The 17,043-nt window shown below is 38.8% G+C and overlaps 1 protein-coding gene across 1 annotated transcript in view; it reads right to left on the bottom strand.

Moving 5' to 3' along the window:
• ZNF277 (zinc finger protein 277) overlaps positions 1-16,701 on the bottom strand; it is a 129,918-nt gene extending 113,217 nt beyond the window's left edge. The window contains exon 1 of the mRNA XM_008063090.1: positions 16,600-16,701. Within this exon, the coding sequence (XP_008061281.1) occupies positions 16,600-16,690 (91 nt within the window). The 5' untranslated portion in view covers positions 16,691-16,701. The remainder of the gene's footprint in view (positions 1-16,599) is intronic.
• Between the last annotated feature and the right edge of the window lie 342 nt (positions 16,702-17,043).

The raw sequence follows: 17,043 nt of genomic DNA, 5'->3' as shown, positions 1-17,043 counted from the left end.
AATCATAATTCAAGTGAAAGGGCACTAAAGAAAGGACACTAAATAAAGAATCAAAGACACCGACCTGAAGAACTTACTTTCATATTATGCTAAAGTGGTACATTTTTTTATAATACAAATATTAATGTCAATGCTATCATGAATATTTTCAAAAGAACTATATAGTAACACAGATGGAGTATCCTAAGTAAGCTGACCCAATCAGAAAACAAAACACCGCATGCTCTCACTAAACGATGACAAGGATGGGAATAATAGGTACTAGGGATACCAAACAGAAACTACCTACAGGACACAACGATCACTGTCTGGGGAATTAGGCCATTTGAGACTCAATTCCCACCACTGCACAATATGCCCATGTAATAAATATGCATGTGCGCTCCCTGAATCTAAAATAAAAAAAAAAAAAAAGAACTCTGGCTTCCTGGATATAATAGAAAAAAATATTTCTTGTAGGATGCCAGGAAACAAAAAGTATTTATGTTTTCTTGTGTTTATTCTGTGTTTAGCACCTTACACTTATTTTCTTCCCATTAAGGGTATAAAGTACACAGGAAAGCTGTAAAGACGAATGATAACAATTATTACTGCAGACACAGAATGATCTCTTCTTGGAGATATTTACCGTTTTTACAGATGGAACTCTTTGGGGTGGCTAAACTCTTAATGAATAAGGGGGTGATAACTCTGATTAGCATTTCCCAAATTAAATTCCATGCAACACTAGCATCCCATGAAATGTTCATAGGTGCTATGTGAGAAAAAGGTAGTGAGAGTTAATTATTAGGGGAACAGCATACAATATTTCTCTCTTAAATGTCACAAAAAATAGCATACTAAAATCATGAAGTAAAACTATATAACTTTAACTTAGTATTTGAAAATTAATTGATTATGAAATTCTCTTTATGGAAAAAAAGATGCTGTAATACTTTTCTACCCTATAATTCTATGAAGTTCTGGAATATTGTTCCTAAACATATAAACAGCATATTAAGTTTACATCAGCACCTACTTTAATAGCATAATGAACAAAAACAATGAGAACATAAATTTCTATAAAACATCTCAAAAGCATGATAGCAGACAAATGAATTTCTTTTCAGTCCATTACCTAAAGGTCTTAGATCATTTTTAATTCATTCAGGCTCTAAGAACATGTAAATGTGTATAGCTGGATATTTTCTGGGTATCATGTAAAGAAAGGAAAACATAATTGTGCTCTATTTATAGAAACAACTATACCTACTGATACCTAAAAATATCATATGAACAGGGTAAATTATTAACATTATAATTTAATCTGCTCTGTCAATAATCTCTAAGACATTTCACAAGGAAAAGAATATCAAGAACAGGAATCTATCTCTGCAGCAGATTCCTTGTACTCTAGGGGGTCAGGAAAAAGAAATCACCTTATACTTGAGAATTATATTACAAGTGGCTGATTATTTAGGATTAATGAGCTCAGGGTTAGAAGTTCAGTGGCCATAAGGACAACTGTAATGACTTGCCTGGTGCTAAGCTCCTGCCAATGCCACTAATCAGCATAGCAGGGGTCCCTTAGCCCACCATCAGTTTGGCTCTGTTACAGCAGGAGACCACCTTAAGCCAATGGCTCAGCATCAATCCAGTCTTCTTGGCCTCATCTCTACCTGGTTCTGGGTTGCTAGTCATTGGGCACAGGACTAATTTCTTGAAACCAAACCTCGACTGGAATTCCTGTTCTAGTAATTGAGTCCTCAATGTGTTGCTCCGACTCCATACTTGTCTGACTTGATGCTTCACCCAAAAACCATGCTCCCTTAAATTTGTTTCTTTAAAACCTTTTATGACTTGAGTCCTGTCCCTAAAGTCCTGCTTACTTGCAGCTCTTTCCTTGCTACTCACACAGACTCTTTCCTTGACCAAATTTCAGTCAGGCTTCCTCCTTTTTCTTTTTTTGAGTTAGAGTCTCACTTTGTCACCCAGGCTGGAGTGCAGTGGCATGCTCACGGCCACTGCAGCCCCATCCTACTGAGTTCAGGCAATCCTTCCACCTCAGCCTTCCAAGTAGCTGGGACTATAGGCGCACGCTACCACACCTGGTTAATTTTTTTTAATTGTAGAGATGAGGTCTCACCATGCTGCCCAAGTTGGTCTTGAACCTGTGGGCTCAGGCAATCTTCTCACCTCTGCCTCCCAAATTGCTGGGATTACAGGCATGAGCCACTGCACCTGGCACGCTCTTCCTCCTTTTTCCAACTGGGCTATCCTTGCCAGACCTGCATAGCTCAGTTTTGGCAAGAATCCTACCAAGTCAGTTTAGAGATAATCCCCCATCCTCAGTATCTCCCCACACTCAGTATCTGACCAAATTCCTCATCTGCCATCATTCCCCAGGATATCTGATTATCCTGGCCTATTTTCAGCAAGAATCTCCCCTTACCCCTGATATTCCTTAGTAATTTTCCATCTCCCAGCCCCTCCAACTTACTTCTTGGCTATAAAATCCTCAACTTTTCTTTGTTGTATTAGGAATGGAGCCCAGTTCTATACTGAGGTCTCTTTTCCTCTATTGCAATAGTTTCTGAATAAAATCTTTTCCCTGCTGTCCAGCTCAGGTTTCCTTTAACACGACTTGCAACCAGATCTCTCCACCTACCTGTACTTTTAATTGACGGCTATCTTATCTTTATTGTGTTCTCTGCCTGCAGCCGGTTGGGCATTCCTCATGACAGAGCTCAAGCAGAATGCAACTTATCAAAGGTAGACAGAATCTGCATATACAATCTGCTCTGTCCCAGCACATTTTTCTTTCTTTCTTTGTTTTTTATGGTAGCAAGACAAGCAGCAAAGCTGGCTCATCTGTTCACAGACTGTCATCATCATGACTAAGTTTACTAAACAAAGTTAAGGATGATTATTTTAGGGTTCTTAAAAATATACTTTTATTTTATTTTACTTTAAATTCAGGGAGTACATATGCAAATTTGTTATGTGAGACTAATGTGTGATGGTGAGCTTTGGACTTCTATTGAACCCATCACCCAAATGGTGAACATGGCACCTAATAGGTAGTTTTTCAACTCTCCCCCACCCAACTCCCCTCTTTAGGAGTCTACAGTGTCTGTTATCCTTATCATTATGTACCCAGTGTTTAGTTCCACTTATATGTGAGAACATGCGGAATTTAGTTTTGGTTTTGTGTCAAATCACTTAGAATAGTAGCCTCCAGCTACATCCATGTTGATGCAAAGAACATGATTTTGCTTTTTTATGGCTGCATAGTAGCCATGTATAGATATACATTTTCTTTATCCAGTCCACCACTGACGGGCACCTAGGTGGTTCCATGTCTTTGTTATTGTGAATAGCCAGCACATTTTTCTTATCTCAGGAATTTCCTTACAGGACTGACGTATCACCTGCCTTCATTAATAAGGGCACAGTTCTCTCCTTTTGGATATGACAAGGAAGATTGAAAATCCAATTGCGTCTGAAAGCCTTTCTGAGACTAAAGTTGTCTGTGATTCCTAGTTTAAAAAATTCTCATCAGAAATTTCTGGGTCAGCAAGATGGTGGAATAGGAGGTTCCCTGCTCAAACAGTCCCACAACAATATAATTTTGTAGCCATCTATGAACAAAAATGCCTTGTGGGAACCTTGGGATTCCAGTAGGAGTTTGAGAAACCCCAGTGAAGCTCAAGGTCTAAGAGGTTCGTTTTGAGAAGACAGACTCACAACCAAGTTGCAGACGCATGGACTGTGGTCTTGGCTCCAGACCTGGAAGTAGCCCTCTCTCCCTGCAGACTTGGCTATAGCTCCATTTGGCTTTTGGCTCTACCAAAACCATCTGCCAAGAGGCCCAGGAGGAGTCATGCATGCATACCACTGCCTAGGGAGACAGACCTGCTGACCGCTGTCTTTGTTGTGGACCTTGAAAGAATCCTCTAACTTGGCTCTAGCCTCTCTCAACTATGGTCCTAAATCAGTCAGGGAGACATGCTCATCTGAGTCCCCTGGGCCTGTTTACAAACTTCAGTCCCACATCAGGCCCTGAAATGACCCTGAATCTCAGCCCCAGCTTCTCTCAGCTGTGAACTGAGACCAGTGCTACCTAGTCAGGGACCAGATGGGAGACATGCCTGTCCATGTCCTCAGGGCAAGATTGCAGAACTTCTTCATTCCACAGAAACAACTAGAAAAACAATAGAAAAGATCAACAAAAACCAAGTGGTGGTTTTTTGAACAGATACACAAAACTGACAAGCCTTTAGCTAAGAAAAAAAGAGAAACTCTTTGTCAAATATAGAAAATTAGAAATGAAAGAGAAGATATTACAACTGACATTACAGAAATACAAAGAACCATGAGATTACTATAAATAATTATATGCCAACAAATTGGATAACCTAGGAGAAATGTATAAATTTTATACACATACAACCTAGTAAAACTGAATTAAGAAGAATGAGAAAATCTGAGCAGGTCAATAAGTGAGGAGATTGAATTGGTAATAAAAAATTTCCCAGTAAAGAAAAGCCAAGGACCTGATGGCTTCACTGCTGAATTTTACCAAATATTTAAGAATGAACTAATACTAATCCATCTCAAACTCTTCCAAGAAACTGAAGAGAAGGGAACACTTCCAAACTCATTTTACATAACCAGCACTATCCTGATACCAAAGGCAGATAAGGACACTATAAGAAAAGAAGATTGCAGGCCAATATCCCCGATAGACATAGACACAACAATCCTCAGCAAAATACTAGCAAACTGAATTCACCAGCACATTTAAAGAATTATTTACCAGAATCAGGTGGAATTCACCCCAGGAATGTAAAAATGATTCAAAATATGTAAATCTATAAATGTGATACACCATATTAACAGTATGAAAGACAAAAACCACATGATCATCTCAATAGATTCAAAAAAGCATTTGACAAAATTCAGCATATCTTCATGAGTTAAAAAAAAAAGATTCAGCAAATTACATACAGAAGGAATATACTTCAACACAATAAAAGCCATAAAAGACAAGCACATTGCTAACATCATGCTTAATGGTAAAAAGTCGAAAGTTTTTTCTCAAAGATCAGGAAAAAGACAAGGATGTCCACTCTCACTATTTCTATTCAACACTGTACTAGAAATCCTCGCCTGAACAATCAGACATGAAAAAATATATTTAAATTAGAAAGGACAAAGTGTAGGTTCAGTGGCTCACGCCTATAATCCCAGCACTTTGGGAGGCTGAGGTGGGAGGACTGCCTGAACTCATGGGTTCGAGACCAGTCAGGGCAACTTGGCAAGGCCTCATCTCTACAATAAACCAAAAAATTAGAGGGGCATGGTGGTGCCTGTAGTTCCAGCTACTTGGAAGGCTGAAGTGAAAGGATCACCTGAGCCCATCAGGTCGAAGCTGTGGTGGCTGTGAGCATGCCACTGCACTCCAGCCTGGGCAACAGAGTAAGACTCCAACTCAAAAAAGAAAGAAAGAAGTTAAATTGTCTTTGTTTGCAAACAACATTCTCATATAGAAAATCCTAAAGACTCTACCAAAAAACTATGAGAATTGATAAACAAATTTAGTAAAGTTGCAGGATACAAAACCAATAGACAAAATCATTAGCATTTCTATACACTAATAACACTCTAACTGAAAAAGAAATCCCATTTACAATAGTGCAACAAAAAATACTTAAGAATAAATTTAGCCAATGAGATGAAAGATCTGTACACTGAAAACTATAAAACATTGATGAAAGAAATTGAAGACACAAATACATGAAAAGATATCCCATATTAATGTATTGGAAGAATTAATACTGTTAAAATATTCAGTGCAATCTCTGTCAAAGTGATCTACAGATTCAATGTAATCTATATCAAAGTGATCTGCAGATTCCATGCAATTCATAGATTCAATGCAATCTTTATCAAAATTCCAATTTCATTTTTCACAGAAATAGGAAAAAAATCCTACAATTCATATGGAATCACAAAGTTTCAGATAATCAAAGTAATCCTTAAAAAAAAAAAAAAAAAAACAACAACAAAAAACCAAACAAACAAAGCTGGAGGCATCATACTAAGCAATCTCAAAACATACCACAAAGCTATAGTAATCAAAACAGCAGGGTACTGGCATAAAAATAAACATATAGACCAATGAAACAGAATAGAGGACCAAGGAATAAATCCATAAATTATCTCATCCCACATGTAACAGTCAACCCAAAGTGGATTAAAAACTTAAACCTAGAACCTGAACTGTAAAACTCTTAGAAGAAAACAGGGAGAAACTTTCTTGACATTGATATAGGCAAATATTTTTTGGACATGATCCCAAAAACACAGGCAACAAAAGCTAAAAACTAACAGGTATATGAAAAAATGCTCAACATCAATAATCACCAAAGAAACCCAAATTAAAACTATGAAGAGATATCTCCTCACATCTGTCAGAATGGCTAATATCAAAAGACAAAAGATAAGCACTGGTGAGAGTGTGGAGAAAAGAAAACCCTTGGACAGTATTGGTGGGAATATAAATTAGTACAGTCACTATGGAAAACAGGATGGAGCTTCCTAAAAAAATTAAAGATAAAATTACCACACGATCCTATAAATCTACTTCTGGGTATGTATACCAATGAAATGAAAGCAGTGTGTCTGCAAGATAACTGCAATCCTATGTTCTTTGCAGCAGTATTCACAATGGCCAAGTTATGAAGTCAACCTAAGTGTCCATCTACAGATGAATGGATAAAGAAAATGTGATATATATGTTATGTATATAAAATATATAATATATTTAATGGAACACTATTCGGCCTTAAAAGAGAAGGAAATTCTGACATTTGAAACAACGTGGATGAACCTAGGGAACATTATGCTAAGTGAAATGATGCAGGCACAAAAAGGTAAGTGCTGCATGATCTTACTGATACGTGAAATCTAAAAGAGTCAAATTCAGAACAGACAGTAGAATGCATGGTGGTTACCGGAGGCTGGGAGGGTATGGAAAGGGGAGTGGAGGGATATTAGTCAAAGAATACAAAGTATCTGTCAGGTGTAAGTTCAGGAAATCTTCTGTACAACATGGTGACTATAGCTAATAACAGTATATTGTATATTGAAAAATTGCTGTGGGTAGATTTTAAATATTTTCACCACAAAAAAATGGTAAGTATGTGAGATAATAGATATGTTAATTGGTTAAATTTAGCCACTCTACAATGTATACATATATCAAAACATCATTTGTATATGATAAATATACACAATTTTTAGTTGCTAATTAAAAAAATTTCTCAAAAGCAAAACAAAGAAACAAGGGCATATTAGTAAAATTCAGTATGGGTCCTCCTTATCTCTTGCTTTGGCAAGTACTCCTGACCTAACTTTCCCTCTCCAGTACATTGTTACCTAATTAAACTTTTATTTTGTCATTCCCGTCCTTCAAACCTTCAAGCCCACAGTCTGCCGAATCAACTTCTAACATCTGAGACAATATGAACTAGTTTCAATGTGTTTCCAAAACGTCTTTTCCATTGCTTCATTTACTTACCATTTTCTCTAGGCAAAATGAATTGACTAGGTACTTGCTGTCTATGACTTTAGTTTTTCTACTGATCCCTCTTCCCTTTGCCTAGGCCTAGAATGCTTTTTCCTTGTTTTTGCACGTCCAAATCTTATTAAACTTCAAGGCTTAGTATCACCTGCTGGGAATGATCTTTCTCGCTTAACTCTATCTATATCATTCTGATGCTCTCTAGCACTTTGTACCTTGTAATATAGTTATTTACATACTTCTTCTATCTTCCCTATTAGGGGATAAGATCCTTGAGGGTAAGATCAATATTATTTTTATCTTTGAGTTCTATGGCATCTAGAATAAAGAGACTTGCAAATAGCAGATGCTTAATAAAAACTGTGGAATGAATGAATCCTCAGTAGTATCAATAGCTCTTTCAGATTTGCACTGTTTACTACAAATGGAGAGGACAGTGGATAGGCTGAGAAGAGATGAGTCTTAATGATCTTATCTATATTTTCTTGGAGTAAAGTACTCCAGAAGTCATCTACTGCAGTGGTTCTCAGCTAATTTTCTAACTTGATAATCTGATCAATGACACTCACATATGTAACTAATTCTTCAGGACCTACCCATATTTTTCTTTTTCTTTTTCTAGACCATAGGCTATTAATAATGTGGCTCCCTATCTGTAAGACTGTCTCCTCTTTCTTTCACTGATGCTCAAAAGATGCAGTTATGCAGTTGAAAGGATGCTAATATAATCTAACTTCCTCATTTACAAACAAGAAAATCTTAACCAGGAGTGCAAATGACATCTCTAAAATCAGAGTCTGTCAGAAGCAGAAGTGGGATTAAAACCTAGATTTTCTGATTCCTTGTCCAGTAAGATTTTCACAAAACTGTACTGTCTATGATCATTGCTGCTGGAAAAATAACTTAATGTCCCAGTAGGTTACTAGCATAACTTTCCTTCATGAGTGGATGCATATTTAAAAAGCTTTCAAAAGTCATTCATAAACTGATTTCAAAGAAATTCTACTAAGCCTATAGCCTCTCTCACTTCCTTTCCTTCGCCTCCCCGCCATCATTTAAGCAAATTAGTTGTATGGCGCCTTAGCAAAAATAGCTTGATTGATGTTGTGTTATAGTTCAGCAACAGTTCCTGCTATTAATTGCTTTAGAATGGTAATTACAATTAGTGGGTACAAGATATTTTCTTTCCTAATTGGCTATCACTGGTGAATAGCAGCTTGTAACATAACAGTAGACTGTGTTAAATAGATAATCACAATTCCAATTCTGCAGTCTTTACTGGAAAAAACAAATCTCTAAGTATTTGCACAAACACACTAAAAAATTTTTTTAAAAGGCAGGGTCTCTGTGATTATTTGGTGGAAGGGAAAAGTCCATCTTACAGTTAAGAAAAAACAGGAAATGAGGACAATGTTAGAGAAACCAGGAGACATGAATTTCCTTTCTTTCAAAAATACACAGTACAAAGCTTTAATATGCACAGCTCCTTGGTCAATGCATGCATATCACAGATTCAAACATATCCACTTCTTCCTACAGTGTTACACGGGACTAGAAGGGACTCTTCTATGAGCTCTGGTAGGATTGGAATGTAGATCCCACCAACTACTTCTGAAATGTCCCCATGGATAAGGACAGGGGTTCTTCATTTGTGTTCCACAGAGCAGCCAGCATGGAGCTGATTCAGTCACCAAACGACACCAAATGCCATCACAGCATGGCACTGTCCTAGAGGATGAGGTCAAGGGTATAAGAAACAACCCTGTCTTTAAAGGGTTTACATGTTACGTAAGTGGGGATTTGTCTTGATTCCAGCTGTAATGTTCTTTGATTAGTCTGTAATCAATTTAAAGTTATATCCAAACTTCTGTAGCAGTAGCAGTTGTCATAATAATAGTGAGGTCATATGACTTTGCCCAAAGTCACAGTTTTAACTGACAGCTCCATTTGATTTCAGTTTGTCTAAGTCTAAAGCTTATGCTTGTACCCACTACTGTCCCTTGACATAAACTTTCATCAGTAGCATCATTCGTGCCTCAAGATTTTACAGAGTGCTTTTACATATACTGCCTCACTGAAACTCCTCCCAATAATATCCGTATTTTTCTGATAAAATTGAGGTCAGGCAGGTTAAACGGCTTTTTCCCAAGTTCATACTACTACAAAGCAGCAAATTTTGACTCAGAATCCAGGTCTTCTGACTCCTATTCCACACATACTACTTATTCAATACTGCATATTGATTATTTTAAGTATGTGACACATGGAAAAAATCCAGTAGTATCCCACATTATCTTACATTACTTAAAATATTTTACCATTTGTCAATTGTAGATTCTTTCCTTCCTGCTCACCCTGATCAAAAGTTCAGGTACTGCTTAGCTCTCAGAAACTTTACTTGGCTCCTACAGCCAAAGGCAGCATCCAACCCCAGTTGGCTATCTGACAAATAAATGCCACTGGTCACTCAGAGAATCAGCTGGGATGTAAAAAAGAGCAGAAGATTAATCAGTCACATCCATTACCACTTCTGAAAAAAGCTGCTCATCTTTGGGTCAAGCAGTTCAGTAGAACATACTTGTTTCAGGATGAGTTGGCAAATCTTTAAGGTACTGTCAGTAAAATGCCATTCATTCAGTGTCTGATTAGTTTATCAAGTAAATCATAGCAAATTGAATCCTAAGTCTTTGACAAAGTTCTCCAAGATCATCAAATAGAAGCATTTAAAGATTTGATGACTGGAGATGGCAGTTTAAGCACACTGCTTCTATATATATATAGAAAAAAGTATGATTAGAAAAAAGTATGATTTCTATCATATTAATCTGATCAACTTTAATCTGAAGTATATAAGGGTGTCTTGTGAAGGGCAGCACTATTCTTTTTGCATGAATGGAAATTCGGTATCAACACAATGAGAAATGTGTGCAAATTCAGTGTCTGACCCATCAAGTCCCTCAACAGAAACCTGGTCTTGAAGAGGAAAAGATAGATCATCACTTGTCTCACTCTGGCACACATGCCAAATATGAGCCTACATATATGACTGAAATAACAGTCACCATTATTGAGCATCAGCATATGTGTGGAGGTAAGAAGGTGGATTTGAGGGGGGAGCACTGTGTAGGGGGGTAAGGAAGGATATAAAGATAATATAATAAGAATTTTCAGAGCACGCAGTTGCAACACTAGGATGTAGCACTGACACTCTGACAACCCTAAATTCCAGAAGAGCACTGACAGCATAAGCAGTTATTGCCAACACATTCCTAAGATTCCCTTGGGTTACACCACAATCTAGTCTGCTTCCTAAGTAAATATGTATCAGGCAGCAAGCAGTATTATAGCTCAATTGAGACTATCTTTACAACAAAAGCAACTAATATTTACTGAGGTCCAATTTTATAACAAGAAATATGCTGGGCTTTCATAAATATATAATAAAAAATTATAATAACTCTACAAGAAAGGTATTATATGTATACTTTCATAAATGTGGCAGCACATACAACAAGCCTATATTACATAGCAACTCAATGTCAGAATCACAATTTAAATACAGCTTTTCCAAAATAGGGTCTAGTCTTCTTTCCTCTGTCATGTCAAATACTTTACTGGACTTACTGCTATGGAAATAGATCTATGGAAGTAGGAAGACAGCTTGTGGAAAACTGGTTAAGAGCCCTTTAGATGATGAAAGACAGATTTCAAGGTTCATGGGTAGGTCATTCAGTTATGGGTTCAAGGTTATAGAGACTAGATCTGAAGGATTCTTGTAAAAAATTTAATCATTATCTGCTGGGAACAGTGGCTAACACCTGTAATCTAAGCATTTCGGGAGGCTGAAGTGGGAGGATTGCTTGAACCCAGGAATTCAAGACCATCCTGGGGAACTTTGTCTCTACAAAAAAACCAAAAAATTAGCCAGGCACAGTGACATGCACCTGTAGTCCCAGCTACTTGGGAGGCTGAGGCAGAAGGATCACCTGAGCCCAGGAAATTGAGGCTGCAGTGAGCTGTGACCATGCCACTGTACTCCAGCCTGTGTGAGACCCTGACTAAAAATAAATAAATAAATAAACATTCTCTAAACAACATTAAAACTTTATTTTAAAAAAGATCGAGCCGGGCTCGGTGGCTCAGCCTGTAATCCTGCGCCTTTGGGAGGCTGAGGTGAGTGGATTGCCGGAGTCCACGGGTTCAAGACCCGCCTGGGCAGCGAGACCTCATCTCTACAATAAATCAAAAAATCAGCCGGGCGTGGTAGCGCATGGCTGTAATTCCGGCTACTCAGAAGGCTGAGGCGGAAGGATCACTGGAGCCTAGCAGGCGAGGCTGCGGTGGCCGGGAGCGGCCACTGCACTCCAGTCTGGGCGACTGAGTGAGACTCCAACTCAAAAAGATCGAAAAGCTATCCCAAAATGCTGACTATGATTACCTCTGACAGAATATCATATTATCAGTTTCCTGATAATATTCTGTACTTCTAGTTGGTATGTATTCTTTTTCACAAGCATAAAACATCTGCTCAGTTTTTTATTTTATTTCAGTTTCTCTGCTTTAAATAGCTGTCATTCTAAATACATTTTGCAAATTTCAAACAGATTCTAGCATTAAGCTCTTATACAATGTTTACTACATGCAGCTCTGATAAACACTGGATGTATAAAAGTGGAGTAAGATAACAGTTGCCCTCAAGACATTTACAGTCCACTGGGGTAGATGAAACTGCCAATAAATAACTACAGTCTGATGTGGTGAGTAGATAATAAAGACATGGGAAGGGAAGCAGGGACTGCAGGTGAGGCTGGAAACATAGATTAGAACCTTAAATGCCACACAGACAATTTGGACCTAATTATACGTGTAGTAAGGTTACACTGAAGATTTCAAGTGAAAACCCACTAATGTATTTTTTTTTGGAAAGGAGATTAAAGGAAGTAAAATCAAGAGTAAAGAAGATCAACAGGAAGGTTTTGCAATCATTCAGGCTAGAATTCCATTCTGGTCAAACATTTATTAAACATTGGCAATGTGCTAAGAACAGGACAGGGCTGATAAAAACAAATATGACAAGGTTTTGGTCCTTAAGAGCACCGTCTGGGGAATGGGGGACACAGACAGATAATTCAGCAGTGATGGTGTGGATTAGAAATGGAATTAGAATAGTGGTGTAGAGGTAACTAGAAGGAACGAATTCAGAATATACTTCAAGACCAGGCACAACAGCTCATGCTGATAATCTGAGCACTCTGGGAGGCCCAGGCAGGAGGATCACTTAAGTCTGGGAGTTTGAGACCAGCCTGGGCAAACAGAGAGATCTCATCTCTACAAAAAACTAAAAATTGGCCAAGGGTTGTGGTGTGTGTCTGTAGTCCCAGATACTCAGAAGGCTGAGGAGAAAGGATCACTTTAGCCCAGGAGATTGAGGCTGCAGTGAGCCATGATCATGCCACTGCACTAGAGCCTGGGTAACAGAGCAAGTCCTTGACTGAAAAAAAAAAACCAAAACAAACAAATATACACATACATATATGTATATGTATATACACACACACACACACAAATATATAATACATGAATATATATAAATAATATATGTTACATATAAATATGTATATAAATATGTATATTTTTTTCAGGCACAGAAAAATAAGGTTTGGTAACTGATCAAATTCAGTACCTGAGGGCAAGATAGGAATCAAGGATGCTTCTTATGTTTTTAGCGTACATATGATGTCATTTAGTGAAACACGAAACACAAGAATGAGGAGTTGGCTTCACCTGCCCCCTTTTCTTCCAGAGATAACACACATGAGATAATAAGATCTCCAGAAGACAAATGTTATGAATCCAAACATTACCATGATCATCATCTGCTGGGTAAATATTTGGAGGAAAAAAAGTTGACTTTGCCAGAGTATTACAAAGTGGAAGTACAAGTTAATACTGTCAGAAGAAATCACCTGTCAAAAAGCCCCCTAAAAGTTCTATCAATTAATAAACTATGTCATCTTATTGACTTCTAAAAACTGGAAAAGAACAAATACTCAATAACAAAACTACAAATGTGAGTGATGTTTAATCTATTGATTACCTGTTCTTAACATTAGGGAACAATTTGAAATCCTAGTTTCTGTTCAAACGATTGGAAAGCAGTGTCCTGCACGATTTGACCTCTTTTGAAGAGGGATGCAGCCACAGGAAGTCTAGCAACACAGTGGTGTTGGTCCCATGAAGGTGGTATACCTGCCTGCACAACCACAGTGACTCATTCCAGCAGAGATTTTGAGGAACTACAAGAATTTCTATAAAAAGTCTCCCTAGTCCCCGGTGTCCCAGGATATTAAACACACATTGACATTTTAATAAGAGTTAGTGGGAAATCCCTTTAAAAAGGCAGTTTTCAAGAAATCAAAAGATGTCTGATTTTACTGGGAAAGACACACTTAATAACTTAAGTGGCTGCCTCACAAAAAAAATGAATATGCTTTTAATATAATTATTTCCACCTAAAATTTGAATCACATTTCTCTGACTTTGAAAAGAACTTGGATAAAGTCAAAGAATAATACATAAGTTATTATGGGGAATTTTAAATGACAACTTCATTTTATAAGAATGACACAAAAATCAACGATTAAGCTCTCCTATTGACACTACAAGTCAATGAAAATACTTGGTAGTTCTGAGCCACGGTAGGAATTTTTTTTTTTTATGTTAAAATACTGCAAATCCACTGCTACTCAATTCTTTGGTTGAAAACAAATTGGAATCAAAAATTAAGCTTTCTATCAGTTACTTAATCCAACCCTATGTTTAAATGTCATTTAAACATTGGTCATTTAAACAATGTCATTTAAACATTGGTTCTGGATTAATGATTTCCTCAAAGTTGATGACGATAAGGAGAAAGAGACACATATATTACTAGTGGAAATGTATGCTGAATACCTATGAAGAGGAAAATCTGGCTTTTATCAAAAGTTTATATTTGCATAACCTTTGACCTAGCAATTCCCCCAAGAAATACACACCCAGTGGTCAAGGATATATGTATATAACATATGGGTATATGTCCACTGCAATACTATTGAAAAACTAATGTCACACTATATATTCATTTATAGGGGAATGGTTAAAGTATGGCACGTTCATGTTGTGGAATATGATGATGGGTACAGTCCTTAAAAATAATGAAATAACAAATGTACTCATATGGAAGAGTGTCTATGGAAGATCACTAAGAAAAAAGAAGGATGCAGACCTGTTAGTTTACATAGAATTATCCATTTTTTATTTAAAAAAATCAAAACAAAACAGATGTGTGTTATATAAGAATATGTTAGAAAGAAAGGTGGGCGTGGTGGGGTATATCTGTAATCCCAGAACTTTGGGAGTCTGAGGTGGGAGGACTGCTTGAGCCTGGGGGCTTGAGACCAGCCTGGGCAATAGTGAGATTTCATCTCTACAAAAAAAAATTCAAAAATGAGCTGGGCATAGTGACTTGCACCTGTAGCCTCAGTTGCCAGCAAGACAAAGGCCTGAGCCCAAGAGACTGAGGTTGCGGTATGCTGTGATTGTGCCACTGCACTCCAGCCTAGGTGACAGAGTGAGACCCTGATTCAAAAAATAGGAACAAAAATAAAAAAAGAAAGAAGAATATGCACCAAACTCTGAACTGTTTAATACTATGGGAGTGGGACTATGTAGTGCAGAAACTTACATTTTTTACTTTACACACCTCTGAAGGATATGAGATGTTTATGACAAAAAGTTTTATACTTTTGAGTAACTGAGAATTTTTAAATGTTTAACATTTTTGATAGGCATAGCCTTTTTAAAAAAATAAGCGAATCTGTGAGATAAAGTTACCAAAGCTTCCATCTTTAGATTTTAAACTGGTAGCCCTCTGCTTCCTTGAGATTCTGGGAAACCTTAATAATCCTTTACCATCAGATGAATCCCCGTATATAGCCAACCCACTGATAAACCCTTTAGGGTGTGGACACAACTCAATATTTAACTTAGAAGACTACCAAATATTTATTTGGTGGAGGTACCAAAATAATTTCTGAGTAGGGTATTCTATGGATGAGAAGTGGGAAGAAATTGCACTTCATCTCTGCGCTGCTGAGATAAAAATGTAAGACTAAATATCCACTTAACTGTAAAAACAAAAAGAAACTGAAAAGCAAACATACAAGCAAACAAACCTCAACAAGGGCTGAGAACCACATTTCAGCCTCAAGCCATGTCCATCAGAAACAGATAGCCTGCTGTGCGAAATTACACACCAAGGACAAAACAGGGGCTAGGGGGAGATAGACTAAAGGTAAAAGAGTCCTAATAACACTCCACCTGCAGCTTTCAAAATCTGATTTTTGATCCTTACGGTGGATTAGAGGACAACTTGAAAGTCAGGTAGAGCCAAAGTAGCTGTGATGATCTTCATAACCCCCTCCAAACGCTCTCTGAAGCCAGAGTGCAAATTACCACTTCCCTCTTAAGGACCCAGTGCCTGGGAAGATCTTCCAGGCTCCACGTTCAAATCTGAAGAACGCCCAGGGCAGTCAGCCCTCCACCAGGAAGTTGTGGGATGCACACACTTTCCCTTCAGAAGTCAAATAAAACACGTCTCCGAGGTCAAAGCAAGACAGCTGGATATCTGCGAGGCAAAAGGGCTGCTAATCCCAGAGTTATGATCACACACGCGCGAACCTGACCCGACCCACTCCCACTCAGCAGCTACAACCAAGCTGGGAGCTCTAAACCGGAAGGCAGACGCTCAGGGCACTTCCCCTGTTGCAGGAAGGGCCGTTCCATCCCATTTTCTCCGCCCTCCCCGGACAGCCCCGGCCAAGTAGCCGCCCCCCGCCCCACCTAAGCCCGCTGGGTCCCGCCCGTGGCCCCCTTGAACCCAGATGGCCTCAGACCTGAAAGAGGCTACTAGGGTCGGACCCGAAGTCAGCGCCCCTGTAGTCGTGCAGAAAGGAAACAAATCACCTAAGCCTCAGGGGCACCGTACTCACCCTCATCACTGACACCCCCGACTCCGCAGCCGCTCCCACCGACATCCTCCTCCAGTCGGGCTGCAGCCCCCTGGAGCTCGGGAGCAGCCATTACCCGCCTGAAAAAAAAAGGGCGGGCCGAGGGCGGGGCCGGGGCGAACCTGCACCAATAGAAACGCGACTGGAGGACACTCCCCATCGGCCTGGTGTTTTCTCCACACCTACGTCGTGTCGTCACGCCCCCGACCGCTATTGCCACGCCCCCTTCCGGGATGGCGAGGCCAAGAACTACATTTCCCAGCGTGCCGCGGGGACTCTTGGAAGGGAGGGCTGGACGAGGCGCAGACGGGCGGGGGTGAGCCGGAGAGTGCCCCGGCGTGTTCGCTTAGTTCAGTGAATCAGAACAATGACTGCGCCGCCGGGTCCCCGGGAGCGCGTCGGAGGACTGTAAGCAGCCGCCGCCGA

The sequence above is a fragment of the Carlito syrichta genome, unplaced genomic scaffold (assembly GCF_000164805.1).
Source record: "Carlito syrichta isolate Samal-C Ts95f unplaced genomic scaffold, Tarsius_syrichta-2.0.1 Scaffold306577, whole genome shotgun sequence".
NCBI lineage: Eukaryota > Metazoa > Chordata > Mammalia > Primates > Tarsiidae > Carlito > Carlito syrichta.
The sequence above is the reverse complement of the archived record's forward strand: the minus strand, read 5'-3'. Positions and strand labels throughout refer to the sequence as shown.